At 40.4% G+C, this 20,025-nt stretch overlaps 1 protein-coding gene across 1 annotated transcript in view; it reads left to right on the plus strand.

The window, feature by feature from the left end:
• LOC121157562 (steroid transmembrane transporter SLC22A24-like) overlaps positions 1-5,105 on the plus strand; it is a 29,505-nt gene extending 24,400 nt beyond the window's left edge. The window contains exons 6-9 of the mRNA XM_040981849.1: positions 2,868-2,983; positions 3,391-3,605; positions 4,348-4,456; positions 4,898-5,105. Coding sequence (XP_040837783.1) covers positions 2,868-2,983; positions 3,391-3,605; positions 4,348-4,456; positions 4,898-5,105 — 648 coding nt within the window. The remainder of the gene's footprint in view (positions 1-2,867; positions 2,984-3,390; positions 3,606-4,347; positions 4,457-4,897) is intronic.
• Positions 5,106-20,025: the final 14,920 nt, after the last annotated feature.

A 20,025-nucleotide genomic window follows, 5' to 3' on the forward strand; every position in this document is an offset into this window, starting at 1 on the left:
TTCCTTCTGCTTCATTTATTCTATTTTTGAGACTCTTCACTGTACTTTTAATTTGCTCCACTATGTTCTTAATTTCTGATATATCAGCTTTCATTTAATTCATTGCTACCATTTGCTATGTAACATATTCCTTAAGTTCCTTGAACTCCTGTATGTGCTTCTCATTGTTTTTCAGAAACCTTATAATGAGTTTTCTGAATTCTGTGGCTCCCATTTTTTCAAAGTCTTCCTCAATTAATTCTGAGGATGGCCAGGGCTCTTGTTCCTCTGCTGGAGAGTCTTCAGTAACATTCATTGTGCCTCTGTCTCTTCTTTTATCTTTTGACATTGCAATTCTGGTTGACGGATTTTTCTCCTTAGTGCAGATTTCTAAGATGAATTGCCTGGCTGCCACAAGAATCGAGCCATGGCTGCCACAGGATCCTTCACTATTGTTGAGATCTTAACCACCACTCTCCAGCTGCTGATAGGCTTTCTGTTCACTGCAACATTGCTCTGCCATCGTGGCTGCTTCCCTGTATCCAGAGGGTCTCCAGGTACCTTCCTGCCAACTGCCTGACCCCTATCTTTTCCTATAATCTGTCTCTTGTACTACACCATAGTGGTTATCCTCATCCAACCCTAATTTGCCCATCTGCTGGGCAGGTAGTCAGGATGTTTGTTGGCTCCTTCCACCTTGTGGTTGACTGGTACTTTCAGTCTCCTTGGTACTCACTTTTTCTGTTGTCAAGTTGTTATGTGGCTGGAGTAAATTAGATAGTTTTGACCATACAGTTGCTAATCAGGGCCAGTGTGTTCCCAGTCACCTGGCACTTTCTCAGCCTCTGCCTACCAAACTGGTGCCCTGAGAGGGAGTCGTCCAGCTGTCACCACACAGTGTGCATTCAGCAGCTAGATTTTCCACATTCTGAGCATACCATGTCCTCTCTCAACCATGATGAGCTGGCCTTGCTCTCACTCACACGCCCGCTGCTCTGTGCCCCTGATACCAACCAGGCAGGTCACTTTGCTCTAGTGCCTCTCTTGTTTGTACCCAGAATCTGCTCTCCTGTTTCTGGGTCACTGAGAGAAGCCTTTTTCCTTGGGAGAGACCTCTGTCCCCTACGAGCTGCACGTTTCTGTTTTGGGCAATTTCAATGTCTTTCTGGGTGACCCAGGTCCGAGAACTTTGGGGTAAGGATGGGCTCAGATTCCACCCATTTTTGCCTCTGAATAGTGACTCAAAAATTCCTTTCCGCCCCCCCTCCCTTATTTTTTCTTTGTTTGTGTCCCTGCTTACCCTGGTGGCCTCCATTTCCACTGATTCTAGTTGGTGTTTGTTGTCTCCAGAGGATTTTATTATTTTTTTTTTTTTTGCAGTCCTCTATGTCTGCTCAGCCCTGCCTTGATCCCACCAACTCTGGGGAGTTTCAGATTCCTTTCCCAGCAATTCTCCTCTTCCTATTCTGTACTTTTCCAATTTTGTCCCTAGCTCCCCATGAACTCAGCTACACCTACCCTCCACAGTCAGCCATCTTCCCTGATTGAATGCAGCTTTAAAACCAACTTCTCTTTGTGTACCTTAAGGAACTCCCCAAAACTCTTACATTTGTCCTATTTGTAATGTCTCTTAATTCTTGAGTAATTTGGTTTTTGGCTGGAGTCATATCTATTTCCAGCTTTTTAATTGCTTTCCTGTTATGGCAAGAGATATTTTCCTAGTATGAGAGTCTTCTGTCTCACTCATGGTCATATTGAAGCTTTCCACTTTTTAATTTGTTCCATTATGTTCTTCATTTATAATATATCAGCTTTCATTTGATTCATTGCTGCTATTTTCTGTATTTCTTATTCCTTAAATTCCTTGAATTCCTGTGTGTGCTTCTCATTTTTGAGATGAAGCTTCATAGCAACCCTTTTAAATCTTTATCCTCCATTTTCCAGACCTCTTTCTCAGTTAACTCTGAGGTTGGCAAGGCCTTCTGCTCCTTTGTGGGAGAGACATCAGTAATATTCATTGTGCCTCTGTCTCTTCATTTGATCATGGTCATTGCATTTCTGGTTAGCAGGCTCCTCTTCTTGGGTTCATCTTCTAAGCTGTGGTACTCACTGCTCTACAGGTTGATTTTACTGAATTCTTCAGAACCCAGTTGTTCTGTTTACTAGAAACAAGCACAGCAAATGTGACTGAATTATAAAGAAGTGTGAAGACCAGAAGCTGATAGTGAGAACTGTGATTCAATGATGACCACTGCAGCTGTCACTTCAAAAAGTCTACTTAATCTGACTTAATAATATATACACCTTAATACCAAGTAAGACTTTACCGCTATTTATTTCTATGAGGGAGAGAAAAATAAAATGTGCAACAGGTTTAAAAGCATGGAGAATAATTAGCCAGAGTGAAACAATGAGGAGAGATTTCAGGAAACAGGAGAGGACAAGTCTGACAGCAGAGTGGCAGCTTGAGACCCACAGACATGGGGAAGAAGCAGCAAAACATAATGAGAGCTTTTATGTGCTTGTAAATTCTTAAAATATCTGCAACAGCCAGGGCTGTGTTGGCTATGAAATCAAGGATCAGGAAATCAATCCAGGTCTGTCTGCCTGTTGGTGGCAGGAACGCTATGACTTAAACCATCACCACTGACCCCTGGGAGCTGTATTAACAGAAGCTCAATACAGGAGCACAGGCCTGAGCTATGAGCTAAATGCAGGCATACTTTGTGTGGTGCATGGCCTCTTGACCGCTAACCCAGACACACATTGCACACTTGATGGCACCATCTGTTCCCTTGTGGTGATTGCCCCATCTCGTCCTCCAGGACTCATCACTAAAACCACCCAGACCTCTCCTAAATGCTTGTTCTCTCTCTCTATTGTTGAAGTTTGTGAGATCCAGTGCACTGAAGGAGCCGGACAAATCCAGTACAACACCATTAATATTTCAGATGCTGCGTGCAGCCAAACTGCGCATGAGAATCCTCTACCTGGGCCTTGTGAGGTGAAGTGCATGGGGAGATGGATACACTTAAAGCTTTGAAATGTAATTCCTTTCTTTCCAAAAATTACTTCCAAGAAGTGAATAGATTTTACATTTGTCAACCTACAGATTTAGAATAATGATATTAACAGCATTTTTGTTACAGTTGAATGTAAAAAAAGAGCACAGGTTATACTTTCACTCATTAAAAACATTCTATGGAAAGAAGATGCAAATGAGTAGCAATTACAAACATTCTCTATTCATTTATACTATAATTTTTCATTATTTAGCTTCTTCTGCAACACTGACATTCAATATCTGAATGATATTTTCATCAATTATAATGTTTACATTCAAAATCGTAAGTAGAATTTCTTTGTCACTGAGGCTTATTAAATTTGTCTTTACTCCTTTCTTCATTTCAGCATGGGAGCCACCGTACCCATTATGGGCTTGGTTCTCAACCTCCAGGAAGTGGGGGACAGTATCTTCATGCTACAAGTTCTCTTTGGGGCTGTCACACTCATACCAAGATTGTTTGTCATTTTTATAATGAAGCACTTGGATGTTCGCACCAGTCAGTCCCTGCTTTCCTTCCTGGTAGGACTTTGCATGCTAATCAGCACATTTTTGCCCAAAGGTAAGAAAGTTAAGTGTTTGTGGGATGAATGGGCTTCCTCGGAGTCCTTGAGATTTGTTTGGATTTATGTACCTCATGTCAAAGTTAAAGCCCTACTTCGATATTTTCATTAAATTGTATAAGATGCTTTTCAAATTTTTACTGCTAATCTTTGCCAGGTTGACACTGCTGATTATTAACTGAAAGTACTAATTATCTCATGAACTATTGTTCCAGATTCTGTGTCTATTGACAATATACACTCCCCAATAAACACAATCAATTTGTTATGATTTGACAAAATACCTGACTGAGACCTAAAATTGTTCTGCACACTCTTAATTGCAAGCTGTTTAATATGTGATTATATACAGTTATCATCAGTAATATGTATATATACAAATTGCATACCTATGTTATATTATATGGCAAATTAACAGTGGTAGCTGCATATACATTTATTACCTTAATATTTATCCATGTTTAAAGACGAAGAGTTACATAAAATGAATGAAATCACTCATATGTGCAGGAAGCGTTGGAGCAACTCAACATTGTTCATTTTCTGTTTAATCCATAACATCCTATAAACTACATTAATCTATTAACTAGTCCATAAGGTTGAGGATTCTCTATGATAGATGATAGACCTAAACATCCCCACCCAGAAACCCATCCAACAGTATTTTCTAAAAATCATTGGGAGGTTGTGCAGATGTGTTCATTCAAAATGTCTTACGTTCCATGGTTTCTTTCTCTCCAGAAATGCAGACTGCACGTGTGGCTTTAGCCACCTTGGGAATTGCTGCTGGTTCTTCTGCTATGACCTTTCTCCCCATCTATTCCAATGAACTGATCCCAACTGTATGCAGGTACAAGAATTAAGAAGCAATCATTCTGACTTCCAGATATGACTATTGGAGTCATTCACTCATTTGAGGGAATAAAACAGACTATTCAGTAAATAGCATAACAAATTGAGGTAATTGACCAATAACCAATAATTACAACAGCCAATTGTGCCTAAAAATGTGCCAAGTCCTGTAATGCGTCATTGCATTTACCTTAAAAACCACACTCCATGATCAGTGCTGCAGAAATCCTCCTGAAAGGTGATAAAACAGACTTTCAAGCAGTTGCCAAAAGCAAACTGGGAGATAGCACAGAAAATGTGATGAGTAAGGGCTTACTGTCAGAGCTCGTGTGTGTAGCTCTGTTGTAGTATTCCTCCACCATGAAAACAAGATGATAAATAAGATGTTTTATATGGTTATCTCTACATAATTTATTTGTATTGTTGTTTACACGCACAGGTCAACATTTGCAGGAATAAATACTCTGTTCTCAAGAATTGGGGCAGTCCTGGCTCCCCTCCTGATGACGCTAGTCATGTATTCACCTCACCTGCCCTGGATCATGTATGGAGTCTTCCCTATCCTTTCTGGACTAGTTGTCTTCTGCCTTCCAAAAACCAGGAATCAGCCATTTCCCGAAACCATTCAGGATGTAGAAAATTCGTGAGTAAATCTCCTACCCTTGATCTGAGCAGGGAGCTGCTGTGCTGACAGCTCTGTCATGAGAAGGAAATGATCATTTGGGTTTTGTCCTGGTAGCCTCAGACCTGGGCTGTTAATGTCCCTGTTCAGTGACAGCTTCACTCCTACCCAGACATTTCAGGTTCTTTGTGAGGCTTTCTGGGTCATGGAGATTATGCTGCACCAGTAGATTTAGTGGTGAAAAGACCCCAAATGTTCTGGTTAGTGGTGGTTCATGCTCTGCCCTGACAAGGCACACTTCTGATATTTCCTTGTGTGTCTACTAAGTGCCAAATGCTTCATTCTCATGCTGGTTATCATCCATCAACCCAGTGAGCACTTGATAAATGTGAAACAGAAATAAGTTTGTCTCATGCACATAAACCTGTTTATTGTTTTAGTTTGGGAGAAAAATAGGAATCGAGTATGAAAAAAAACTTCCTTGCAAAACAGTCCGTCTGCAGGAGGTGGTTCTCGTGGGGTATTTGTGAGACATGTGTAGTTGTTCTTTAACTTCTTTGTTTTCTGACTTTGTTCTCTTGGATTTCTTTTTCCCAGCTCTAAAGACTCAAGAAAAGTAAAGAAGAAAAATGCTTCCCAGAAAGTAACACGATTTTAACATACTCTTGATGATTGGTCCAAATAAGGAGAAAAAAATTCAATTTGGTCCTATGTATAAATGGAAAATGAAATGGACGAATGGCAACCTCTTACTTTTGTCAAACTAAATGCATGAATGTTCTGAACATGACTTACGAGTATAAATCAAGCCTACCTATTTTTTGTAAGAAGGACTAGGTTATAGGTATCCTTTAATTCATTCACAAATGACTACCAGCCAAGGTGGTTTTAGAAAGCAGCATTATTCACATGATCTAGCTGCCTCATTATTTAGGATTTCCAAAGGAAATGAAGTCTCTATGTCAAAGAGATGTCTGCACGTCAATGGGTATTGAAGTAGCACTCACAATCACCACTGCATGGAATCATGCTCAATGTGTATTAGATGAAGGGATGCAGAATAGGTGGTACAGCTCCTGCATAATATTCATCTATTAAAAAATCCTACCATTACAACATAGTGGATAGATGTGGATGACATTCTGATAAGTGAAAAATGCCAACATGCAAAAACAACTACATGATATCCCATTTAAATTAAATTAACCTCACAAAATATAATATAGATGGCATGGACTGAGGTAATTTGTTGAGGAATACATATAAGAACATGTGGGTCAAAAGATATAAAATGCAAAAGGTATCTTCAAGAGAGCTTCGGCACACTCTGGTGATGATAGTTCATATACTGTATTCTTGAAAAGAGAGTTGACAGTCATATACATAAAAGAAATAATTAAATGATACATTTTAAATTTCCAGATATAACTATCTTACTATGCTAATATGCTTCAAAATTTTATGTACCACAAATGAACACAAGTCATCTACCTATGAATTCCAAAATAAATAAATTAAAAAGAAAAAAACACACATCATAAGATGCAAAGTGGCTCATCAATAACAAAGCAAAAGCTGAATTTTTGGCACTGCAGTCATGAGAGCAGACAGCAGACAGAAAATATTTTGACAATTCCACAGAAATACCCAAGGATGTGCAAACGGTGTATCAGATTTAGTCAACCGAAATTTCATCTACATTGAAACATTATGTAATGAACAGCACGAATTAATGTTTTAGATATAAACTTGCAGAAAAGATGGTCATGGCTTCCTGTTTACCATGAACTTTTTCCCATGGAATTGACTTAAGTTCCATATTTTAAGTAAGGGTGAGTCTATGTAATTATCATGTATAATATCAAAATTAAAGCACAATTAATTTGCAAATGGCTCCAAAATATGTGTGTGCATATACTGAATGTATATTATTATGAACAAAATTATAATTCTGTACACAATTAAAAGACATCAAGGGGAACGAAAACATAAAATGTAATGTATGAATATTTGTCCAGGCCATTCTAATATACCCTGTCTAGTTCCTCCTGGGGAATATTCTCACGCTCTTTGTTCATTGTATGTCTCGCATGTATCAGGAAGCTTGCACTTAGGTCAACATGAACCCATCAGTCATGCGGGGGACATCCTGACCTGTTGATTGGCCCGCAGTTTCTCAAGCTTTCTCAAGCACACCAGTATGAGAAAAGGCAAGATTAGTGCAGCAGACATACCTGGTGAGGTTAACCCTTGGGTGATTGGGCCCTGCACCCATGGGAGAGTTGGGAATAAGTTTTTTGCAGTGGAAATGCTACAGAAAGCAGGGAGGTATGGTGCAGAAACATGGTCAGAGTCATCACACGGCACCAAGCAGACAGCAGTGTTAGAAATAGAAACAAGTACAACATTCTGAAAAACAGTATGAAGATTCCTCACAAATCTCAAAAACCGATGTAATGTACATTGCAGCCCTGCTTTCTTGAGATTTTTATCTGAATGAGATGAAATTGTCATATGAGCAAACTAGCTATCTGTAACAGTATGGTGTTAACACCCAGATTCACAACACCTAAGCTTGGGACTCAACCCAGATGTCCAGCAATGGTTGACTGGGTGCAGAAATTTGTACCTATACACTATGGATGAGACTATACAAGCTGGATGAAGATATGTGGTATGTATACACTATTGAAAACCACATAGCTATGAAAAAAAATGAAATCTTATCTTTTGCAATCTGTTTTTTGCATGCAAGGATTTGGGAATAATATCTTTAGTGAAAGAAAGCAGTCCCCCAAAGACAAATATTTTCTACCCTAGTTAATGTTTAAAACCTTTCTGAATACTCATGAAAAATAACAGCTTCTAAAATTCCCTATTGTTATGTCTTGTTATCTTTTGTTAATGGAGTGGCAAACATTGGGAAGTGAAGAAAAAGATGGCAGAACTGACTTAAACAAAAGGAGAAGCAATGTCCAAGGAGAAGAACTTTTAAAATTAAAAAAAAAAGTCATGATACTGTCACATAGGCACAGGGATTTCCTCTTCTATCCCCTTCCTCACACTGCTTTTGCCCATGTTATTACAATAACGTCATCCTTCTTTGTTCTACAGAAGTAGTTAATGTTATATTTCCATTCCTTTTTCTAATTCTGATTATTTTTATTATTTTCATTTTATGATACAGTTCCGTGGACCCTCAGGTTTCACTTATCCCCTCACCAATTCCCTAACCCCTCACTGAGTTCCCATATAAGATTGCTATAGTATAGTTCTTGATACACAGTCATATGTCCATCATTGTGGATATGGACAATGGCAGAGAGCCCAGCATTTTGTCAAGATATAGTAAACAGTGTCATTGGGAGTCCGTCTTTGTCTGGAAGTAGAGAAGTATACTACATTGTATTCTCACATCTGGATATGATAATCTCCATTACACAGTTATTGTACATCTTCTTAAATGGAAAGCCACAAAGCAAAATCAACAACAGGAAGAAAAAAAGAAATTAACAACACCATGAAGTTAAATAACATGCTACCTACTGACTAATGTGTTACTAAAGAAATAAAGAAGAAAATCAAGAACCTTCTTGAAGAAAATGATGCTACTGTATAGTTTATGAGTCACTGAATAATTTAATCAGAAGAAAGTGTTTTGAAGAGATGAAACTAACAAAAAAATTAAAATGCATGAGATACAGTTTGTACTGATCTTTGCTGGTCAAATGTGTCTCCCGTAGGCAACAAATAGATGGGTTTTGTCTTGTAATCCAGTCTACCAATTTATGACTGATAAATCCAGTCTACTAATTTTGATCCAGTCTATTATTTTTAATCCAGTCTACTGGTTTTGATTGATGAGTTTATGCCATTTACATTCAGAGTTAATACAAATAGGTGATAATTTGGTCTTGTCATTTTAGCAATGGTTGTTCGTTGATTCAGTCTTCTGTTGTAATTTTACAGGAATGTTCTTTGCATTTGTCTTTTGTTTTGGTGTGCACCTTTCCTTTTCTGTCAAGAGAACATCTTTGATATCATTTGGAAAGTTGGGGAAAGTGAAGATGGTGGCATAGGGTACAGACACATTTGCTAAGATGGAGAATCTTTAGACAGGGTGAAGTACAATAATCAGATGACAGGGAAAAATAGGGTTCAGGCAGGAAGCAGGGGGTACCTGGAGACACCCTTGAGACAGGGAAGTTGTGGCAATGGGACAGCAGTGTTGCAGTAGACTGGAAAACCCACCAGTGGTCAATGAGTGGCCACTCAGACCCCAGCGATCCAAGCTCCGGTGATCCAGGCTCCAGTGATCCATTTCCAGCACCAGCCAGACATCCAGCAGTGACCTCCACATAGCTCTTGTGACCACCAGGTGGTAGCCTGTGTATGTGTGGGGAGCTCAGGAAGTGAGTGAAGTCTGGGACCTGCCAATCATGCTGGGTGACTGGGACCAGCCACAAGTGGAGAGAGAGTAGGAGACTCAGGGCATCATCTTGTGTGGAGAGGCAGAACATGCAGTTGATGGAGCAGCACAGAGGAGGCTCATTTCTGGCTGATCACACTCAACTGATCCAAGTGGGGATGGTAGCACCAGATTTGCTAGCTGCAGGGTTGGTGTTGTTCCTGGAGCTGAAAGCCAGCAGCCACAATCCTCCAGCAGCATCCTGCCTGGTGCCATCTCGTGTAGCAGGGCAGCAAGTGTGGACCCCAAGTGAAGGTCCAGAGAGGGCTTGTTACTAGCTAATTGCACTGAGCTGAGCCCACAGCACTGGTGTTGCAGCCTGCAGGGTCTGTGTGGTTCCTGGAGTTGATGGCTGACAGTCCCCTGATCTTTGTTGGTGCCCCTATGGGCACCATCTTGGACACTGAGGTAAGCACTCCAAACACTGACAAACTGCAAGAGGAGTGGTAAACTTCACATGCACTGACTCAGTAGCTTTCTGATATCAATGTCATGGGACCAGCCACTGTTCCACTGAAGGGAGGACAGCTGAGCTGACCAAGAACTAAACTGGGAACAAAATCACCACAATCTTAGAGCACTGCACAGGCCCTGCAGAAAAAAACAGCCCAGACAAGGCATGCCACCAACTCCACCATTTCAAAATAACTCCAGGAGGTACTCAGACTTATCAGTCAACAGGGGGTGACAAGATCAGTGCTGCCTACAAAATCAGTGCTACTGACAAAGCAATTATTCAGGACAATTGTGTTTTCCACATCCAGGGCACTGCTTGAACATAACAAACCAACTTGTAGACCTGTAAGTAATACACCTTAGAGATGATTTCATCAACCAGATTGGCAAATACAAAAGGTAAAAGAAAAGACAAAGACACTATGAATGTTACTGGAGATTCTCCAACAAAGGGGCAAAAGCTTCACCCATTCTCAGATTAACTGAGGAAGACATTGAGAAAATGGGGGACACGGAACTGAGAAAACTTATCATAAAGCTGCTGATCAACAATGAGAAGCACAAACAAGAGCTCAAAGAAGAAATAGCAGTACTAAATCAAATTAAGGCTGATATATCAGAAATTAAGAACACAACAGAGCAAATTAAAAATATAATGGAGAGTCTCAACAATAGAATGAGTGAGGCAGAAGAAAGAACTTCAGAATTTGAAGAGATTTCCTGTCACCATGGAGAAACAAACAAAAAGCTGTAAGCAGAGCTGAGTCAAGCTAAAAAAGTATCCAAGAATTAAAAGACACAATTATAAAATCCTACATAAGAGTTATGGGAGTTCCAGAAGGTGCAGAAAGAGAAGTTGGGATTAAAGGCATATTCAATGAAATAATAAAGGAAAACCTTCCTTATCTGGGCAAAGAATTGAAAAACAATACACAGGAGGGCAACAGAACTCACAACAGAGTTGACCAAAAACAAACTTCACCAAGAAACATGATAATCAAGTTCTCTTCAGTTAAACAACAACAACAACAAAAATCCTTAAATATGCACGTGGAAAAAATCAAGTGACATATAGAGGAATCCCTATGAAACTCACAGCTGACCTTTCAGAGGAAACACTACAGGCCACAAAAAAATGGAGTGACATATTCCAGATTCTAAAAGAAAAATGTTCAGCCCAGAATAACTTATCTTGCAAAGCTCTCCTTTGTCTTTGAAAATGAAATAAAATTCTTCCACAATAAAGAAAAACTTCAAGACTTTGTCTCATCTAAACCTGCACTACAAATGATGTTCAAGGGTGCTCCCATAAAAGAAAAAAGAAATAGCAACCACCAAAAACAAAGGCAAATGTGGAGATCATCCCACTAAAAGGCTAACAGAAGACTCAATCATAGAACAATACATCCCCAAATGACAGGACCAAACTGCCCCTTATCCATAATCACACTGAATGTAAACAGCTTAAACTCATCAGTTAAATGCCATAGATTAGAAGACTGGATCAAAAAACACAATCAGTTATTTGCTGCTTACAAGAGACACATCTCACAACAAATATCAGAGAAAATTAAAAGTGAAAGGATGAAAAGGATATTCCAAGGAAATGGTAAGGAAAGACGTGCAGGTGTAGCCATTCTTGTATCAGATGACATAGACTTTGATGTAAACTGCTGGGGTCCGTGCAGTAGGTATGGATGACACGAAGGTGTGAAGAGAACAGCTCCCCTGCTTGGCAGGGCCTGGGGGAGCTTACAGCTGTTTGGCAGGGCCCGGCGGATTTCTCTCTGACCACCTTGACGCAGTCTCACCCCCTGTTTGCATGGACACTCAACCACCCCACTAAGAATTCTGCAATCTATTAGGCATAGTTTGCCCCTGTGAGATGGCTTTTACAACCAACATGAGCTTAAAAGTTAATGTTACTGATAATGTCTTGGTGAGTGGGCCTTTAACTGCGCACAGGAGTACAATCAAGCCCATGCTGTTTCCAGACACCTTATTGTGTGCCTACCCATTGCTCTGAGATCTGGCCCAAATATTTAGCATACTTTCTGGGAAATGGCCTGATAAGAGTTTCACAAACTAATGGAAGTGATGGGAGTATAGGTTGAAATTGCTATGACAAAAAATATAGCTATCCTGTTACTGGGACCCTAAAGGTTATCCTGTTATAATTACTGTGACCCCAAAAGGCCATCCTGCTATGGCAAAAGTATAGTTACTGTGATCCTAAAGGCTATCCTGCTATGGCAAAATATAGCTACTGTGACCTTAAAGGTTAGCCTGTCCTTACAACTCTCAACTCTTTAGAACATAGTAAATGTAGTTGCTTTGGCTGCCTTCATAATTTTTAACTAGAGGAAATATAGGGTGACTTTACTAACATCATGTATACTTTTGATTATTGTTTGATCATTTATGAGGTTGTAGAGCCTACAATTGTAGAGGGATTTAATGTTTGAAACTTTTGTCTTAGATTTTTATATTTTTTCTCTTTTAATGTATTTCTCTCATTAAGTGATGGATAAGTTATAGAATAAGAATTGTAGTAGGAATGTATTACTGAATAAGATGTGTTGTCTACTGAGAAAATGTTGGCTGCAACATCAGAATGGATAATGCCCTGTCTTAAGGTGAAACTATCTGTAGAGTTGTCTTTGGAAACATTTACTTGCCCATTGTAGAGCAGAAACCTAAATGGAGTAAACATGGCTCATTGCTAATTGCAGTTCCTTCCGTCGTTGTAACTCTTGCTTAGTTAGCAAACTGTGTGGGCCTGCAGACCTAATGACCTTTGGTGCCAATACCCTAATCCCCATAAACCAAGTTCTCAGCCCTTTTCCCATGCATAATTCAAGGTAGGGGTCTGGTTGTCACAGACAGCGCCAAGGATGGGACCCAGACTTGAGGGAAGTAAGTAGGGGCTGGCAAGCCGAGATAAGCAAAGAATGTGGGGTTCTCCCTCACTCGCTTCTCAAGCAGTTGTAAATTGTGCCCCCCTTGAAGCTATGTCAAAATGCCCTAAAAAAGACTGTGTACTGCTTCTGTATAAATAAAGCGGACAGCTTTCTCACGTGGTCCACAATGATGTTGGAATTGTAGTGGTCTGTCTCTTCTTTCTACGCCTACTTCACGCACCCTTCTCGAGCTCCGAACTCAGCTGGAGCTGGACTCCGGCAGTAAACAGCATTGCAAGAGAAGAAAAAGGATACCACATAATGATCAAAGGATGCATTCAGCAAGAAAAGATCAGCATAATAAATGTATACGTGCCAAACGCCAAAGCATCTAGGTAAGTGAAACAAATATTAATGGACTTAAAGAGAGAAATAGACTCCAATATGATCATTTTGGGAGACCATAATACCCCATTAACATCAATGGACAGATCAACAAAATTAAAACTCAGCAAAGAAACAACAGAAATCACCCAAACACTGGAGAATATGAAAATCAAAGGGGAAATTTTTAAATGGCTTGAAATAAATGAAGGCATCAACACAACACATCAAAACTTAGGGACACAATCAAGGCAGTGCTAAGATGTAAGTTCATTTCTCTTGGTGCGTACAACCAAGTGGTCCCAACTAGAGACCACTATCTTCAGTGAAATGAGTCAATCACAAAAGAACAAATACCATATATCCTCTCTTATATAAGGAAACCAACATGGAAAGTGGAATAGTTCAATCTGGTTTCTGATTGTTTGTTTGCTTTTTTGCTTGTATCTTATGTGTTTTAATTTTTTTTTTTTTATTTCAGTTTGGTTCATTCCAAATAATCTCTTTTCTCTAGTCGAATTCATCACGGGCTCATGAATTATACAATGGCATCATTTTTCTCAAGATTCTTCTGTGTTTCCTTTTTGTCACTTGTGTGTTGGTTACTCAGTGGCACATTTTTTTCATGGTACTGTAATTTGTTGTTGATGCTGTTGTTGTTGTGGCTGTTCTAACTCATACCAGTTGTTGACCTTGTTACATGGCTTCTCACTTATGGTGATGTATAGTGATGTATAGTGCTGGAGTACTGGGGTCTATCTTATACAGACATGGGGATATAATGGAACATGCATGCCTGCTTCCAGACAAAAGTTGGATTCCCAATGAAACTGTTAGACAATGGGATGCTGGACTGTCTGACATTGTCTGTACCAACAGTGTCGGTGTACACTTAAATCAGAGACTGATAGAATTCTCATTGTTTATGAAGGACTACACTATTATAACAAAATGGGAGAAATCTCATGGGGAATGGGAATTTAGGGGAGAATCCCAGCCTATACAAAATTGTTAATAAATAAGTAAATACATAAATACATAAATCATTTGGAGGACAAGTTTGGAAGAGGCATATTCTTTTAACCATTTTTTACTGTCGAAGATTTTTATTTCATTTTCAAAGACAAAGGAAAGCCACACATAAAAGTTATCAGAGTCCCAAAAGGTGCATTAAGAGCAGCTGGGTTTAAAAATGTATTAAACGGGGCCGGGCGGCATGGCCTAGCTACTAAAGTCCTCACCTTGAACGAGCCAGGATCCCATATGGGCACCTGTTCTAATCGCGGCAGCTCCATTTCCCATTCAGCTCCCTGATTGTGGCCTGGGAAAACAGTCAAGGATGGCCCAAAGCTTTGGGATCCTGCACCCGCGTGGGAAACCTGGAAGAAATTCCTGGTTCCCAGCTTCGGATAGGCATAGCATTGGCTGTTGCTGTCACTTGTGGAGTGAATCATCGAACGGAAGATCTTCTTCTCTGTCTCTCCTCCTCTCTTATATCTGACTTTGTAATAAAAAATAAATCAATCTGTTTTATTATTTTTTTAAGATTTATTTTTATTAATTTTTCATTGGAAAGGTGGATATACAGAGAGGAGAGACAGAGAGGAAGATCTTCCGTCCGATGATTCACTCCCCAAGTGAGCGCAACGGGCCGATACTATGCCGATCCAAAGCCAGGAGCCTCTTCCGGGTCTCCCACGCGGATGCAGGTTCCCAAAGCTTTGGGCCGTCCTCGACTGCTTTCCCGGGCCACAGGCAGGGAGCTGGAAGGGAAGCGGGCAGCCGGGGATTAGAACCGGCGCCCATATGGGATCCCGGGCGTGCAAGGCGAGGACCTTTAACCACTTGTGCCACCGCGCCGGGCCCAAATCAATCTGTTTTAAAATGAAATAATAAGGGAAAATTTCCTTAGTCTAGAGAGAATTGGGAAGCAACACACAGCAGGAGCACAGAACTCCCAAAAGAGTTGACCAAAAGCAATCTTCACCAAAACACATGACAATCATGCTCTCTTCAATCAAACATGAAGAAAAGATGCATAAATGCACACGTGAAAAAATGAACTGACATATAAAGGAATGTCAACTAAGCTCACAAGAGATCTGTCACAGGAAACTCTACAGGCCAGGAGAGAATGGAATGACATGTTCCAGGTTCTAAAAGTTTAAAAAATTGTCGGCCCAGGATAACGTCCCTGTTGTCATCCTTCTTAAACACTGTACTTTAGTAAAGCAAATACAGAAACACTGCATATTCTCCTCACAATTTGGAGCTAAGAGAAACTTCAATTTGAACACAAAATGTTGATTAATAAAGGCAGTAAAGAAGAGGATATGATTCTGCTCAAGACAGCTCCATGCTGAAACTGCGGTGTTTTGGGGACACCAAGCAACCCTAAAGATTTCCAATGTCTGTAAATCTTCCTCAGACGAATCTGCTGCTATTATGGTTTCACCCCATATGTTCTGAATGGTTGTAACTCCCAATATAATGCCAATTCCTTACGATACACAGTAACTGGGTGGGAACACAGAGAAATCTCTCATCTCCTTTGAAAAAGCTAGGAATCCACGTAGTGTAACCTACAGGAACTGCATAGGTATCTTAAAGTTGATAGATCCAGATCAGCATTAGACAATAGCAAAAGCTACAATGACACACAGGAGGAATTAGGAACGACCCAAACAGTCTATTAACAGGTGGTCATATGCACAGAATAGAGGAGAACCCCAGAGCGGAACAGAGGGAAGGGAGGAGGCTTATCCCCCACCCACAAGGACTCCTGGACTCCCACCAAAGTGAATCAGAACGGACACAAGAACGTCATCACAACTGCCAAAGAGAACATGGGGACCTGGAATGCCTCCGGATGCCGTGAACCCAGAGGTCAGACATCCCCCCTCTTTGGATAAACTACACGAGATGGAAGAAGCCTGAGTCCTTCCACATAGGAATTAACGACATCAGAACAACAGCCAGGAACCACGATCAATCATCAGAACCAGAAGATCAATAAACTTCCTGCGGGACAATGGGAGAGGAGCCTTCTCCAGTCCTTACCTAGTTCCAGCTCTGGGCCTCTACCCTGTATAATGACTAACAAGGTCCATCATAAACTCCCTGCCCCCCTTCACACACACACACACACACACACACACACACACACACACACACACACACACACACACACACACACACACACACACACACATCCACACACTCTCATATACACACACTAATAGCATGAGATAAGCAAAGAACAATAAAGAAAGATAGGTCATCAAGGACTCACGCATGTCCTATTAGATGGAACACAAAGAACAAGTATCCATCAGCAAGGTATGAGAGATTTCTGTGCAACACCCCCCAAACTTGTTGCACACCTCAATTGATGAGGTGTCATTGAAATAGTTGTAGGAGGTAGCCAAGAACTTGCATGTAATTTTAACATATTGTCTACTCAATACTATGTCAGAAATCACAAGTTTGCTTTAATTTAACCTGTAATTTATGCTTGGTTGTTTGTTACTTTTTGAACCTGACATTGATACTGTCTCAACCCAGATGTTTTGAATAATTGAACTTGCATTATTTTTAACATATTGTTCACTCAATACTATGTCAATTAATTCCATAACGTTGTATATTGACGCTGATGTTTTGTTGGGGCTTTTAACTGACCGGAACTTTACTCTGTTAGCTCTACCTTCAGACCAGAGAAGGTCTCCCCAAGAGACCACTGAACTTATCTGGACAATAAGATGCTGGACTTTATGCTAGGTATATGCTTGCAATGAAAGCATTTCAACGGAACTTGAACTGAGGTTATGTAGCAAGGTGGAGGAATCCACTAAGGGAGGAGGGGTTTGGGAGGGGTTGGGGGAATCCCCAGTGCCTATAAAACTGTATCACATAATACAATGTTAATAACAAATAAAAAAAGAAGAGGATATGAGACAGAGAGAACTTGGATTCAAAAACATCAGAGATATTTTGGAGTGGTTGATGACTAGTACAAATAGGTATTTTGGTAATATAGTAGAAGCTCGGTGTGGGCTTTACCTGAATGATTTTGTTTAGCTGTAGAATGTAGGTTTCTTTTCTTTTACAGCATAATTGTTTTTATTTTTTAACATCATTTCCCAGCGTATGATTTTGTAAGTGTAGATATTCCTCCCTCTGCCACCTGCTTCTCTCTTCATTCCCCCCGCCCCCCATATCCTTCATTTAACTACAATAGTATACCATTTCAGCAACTGTCACAAGTCCAACATTATGCTACTTAAATGTACATGGCATTGGTAGAAAATCTAATACCATATTGTTACTGTATTTCTAATAGTTTCATTGGAAGTTCTCTTTTGCTTTGATAGTAGTGATGCATATACCAGTGTATCTTCACTTAAACTTGTAAAAGGTCAATTATTCTAAAATAAAAGCTTTCAAAAACAAAACTGAAAAACAATGTAGTGATTAACATAAACTATTGTATGACACGTTCATGACATTATGAAGGAAAAACATTCTTGTTTTCTAACTACTTACATTTGGGAGCAGAAGACTCTTAAAATTGCATCTTATGGGATTTATATTACAGTGTCTTTCCAATATGTGGACATTAATACAGCCAAAAGAGATGGTGGTCAAGAGAAAAAAGACACATGGCGGTAGATTTTCTGAAGAATAGGTGGTTGTATGTAAAACTCTGAGCAGGTTCACTAGTTCTAGAGCATGGGCAACCCAAGGAGAGTGATGGCAGGTGAAGTTGGAGAGGGAGGCGGTCCCACGTGAACCATATGCAGGGTTTGTGATCAGGTTTGATGAAAGGGCTTAACTCTACTGAAATACCAGCATTCTTCTTTCCTCTTGTACAGGATTCATTGCCTGAGATTCACAATCCAGGACGCATTAGAAGAGATGGAGACAGTATACGTGATGATCACCTCCCTTGGGAAAGCCCTCAAGCACTCTTCAACAGGCCTTTCAAGTCTTGCTGTTACCAGGCTCTTTTCCATTTAAAGCCTTGTCTCCAGTTACTTCTCTGTAACCCTCTGCCATCTTTTTATTTTATTATTATTTGTTATTTATTTTATTTTTTATCTGGGTCTCCCGTACGAAGGAAGAATTCACCCGACACTGGAGAGAGTCTCAGAGGCGCTTTATTCCAATCTTCTGTTGAAACCGTTATGTCCGTTAATTCCATTATGCTGAAGCCCCTCCCCTTCCAAGCCCCTTGCTTATCTGTCAAACTTGCCCAATCAGCTTAAAGAACAGCAAGGCACACTAACCACATGGCTAGGAACATGGTATCTGTCTTAGGTTGGTGAAGCCATATCGGATACTTACCCATCTCTGGCTACTGGTCCAGCATGCATAGCCAGACTTCTGGGGGTTCTCTGTTGTGAAGGGCAAGCACAGCTTGCACTAGCAGCCGCTGTTACTGCTGCTGATGCTGTGCTTGAAGATGAAGCATCCACAGACCCCAAAGAATGAAAATTAATAAGATAAGGCCCAGGCCTACTATACCAGCCCATTGGCGTGCAAAGAAAAGATCCTTCAGTATCCAATTTGTCCATTGCACTACCGTGGCAATCTCTACTTTGGTGCTATTTATGGCTATAATTTGGGATCTTAGTTCCTAAGTCAAATTATCAAATCGTATGGATCAGCTTCCATTAGGGGATAGCATAGCAGATAACTCTCTGGACAAATTCAATGCTCAGGAACCATTGGTGACAATAGAGGGAGTGACACACATTCCAGGTAGACTAAGCACACAGGAGGTCCCCATGTGATGGAGCAGTTGTTCCACTGCTTCCTGCAAAAGATCCACTCTCTGATTAACAAGTAAAATGCCTCTTTTAAAATCTATGATGAATAAGAACCTGAAGATCACTTTCTTTCACCTGAGCGGGCATGGGAATAAGTTGTGGAATGCGTACCAGCACCACAGTGCCAGAGCAATCCCAACACTGGGTAAGGGCTCACTTAACTACAGAGCAATTCAAAAGGGTAACATTAGCACTCATGGAAACAATAAACATAAATGGAGCTTGTACACATACATTAATAGCATTATAGATAACGTCATGACTGCAATTAACTTTAACATCTTCTTCCCATATTCTAGAATATTACTACTATAATTACAATTTTTATCACTACCTTATCAATAAATGCAAAAGCTGATATATCTGAACACCCACCCCTACTAGTGCAAAGTACCCAGACATTCCAAGACTGAGCAGAAACAGATTAAACAGGGTTACCATATGTATAGTTATACCCCACAAAGGTGGAATTTGAACAGGTAGGAAATAAATTGGTCACAGCAAGATCAGGTGCTACTCTTCTAGGAGTCACAGTACTTTGACAGCCAGTCCATTCTGGGGGCCATTTCCAAGACCCTAGACAGCAAGGCAATATTTGCTGCACCCCTTTTATAGTGCAGTTATAGCTGGAGATTCTGGCTGTCTCCTCTCAGTATCTGAATGAACATCAGGCTGGTTTGCATCCACCACGTCCACAGGTTCATCTTGCTCCGGCTTTCTTATCACTCGCGTCAAACGTTCTGGCACCCACACTGGTCCGTCAGAATCCTGCAGAAAAACACAAACCGCTCCTTGCATCTGTCATAGGACAGGATGTGGGACCATCCATTGTTTTGTTAAAACATCCTTCCACATCACCCAATTTTTGCAGAGGCCTGCACCAACGGCGTGGCATTCCATGGCAGA

The sequence above is a fragment of the Ochotona curzoniae genome, unplaced genomic scaffold (assembly GCF_017591425.1).
Source record: "Ochotona curzoniae isolate NIBS_2020 unplaced genomic scaffold, NIBS_Ocur_1.0 contig_3527, whole genome shotgun sequence".
Lineage (NCBI taxonomy): Eukaryota > Metazoa > Chordata > Mammalia > Lagomorpha > Ochotonidae > Ochotona > Ochotona curzoniae.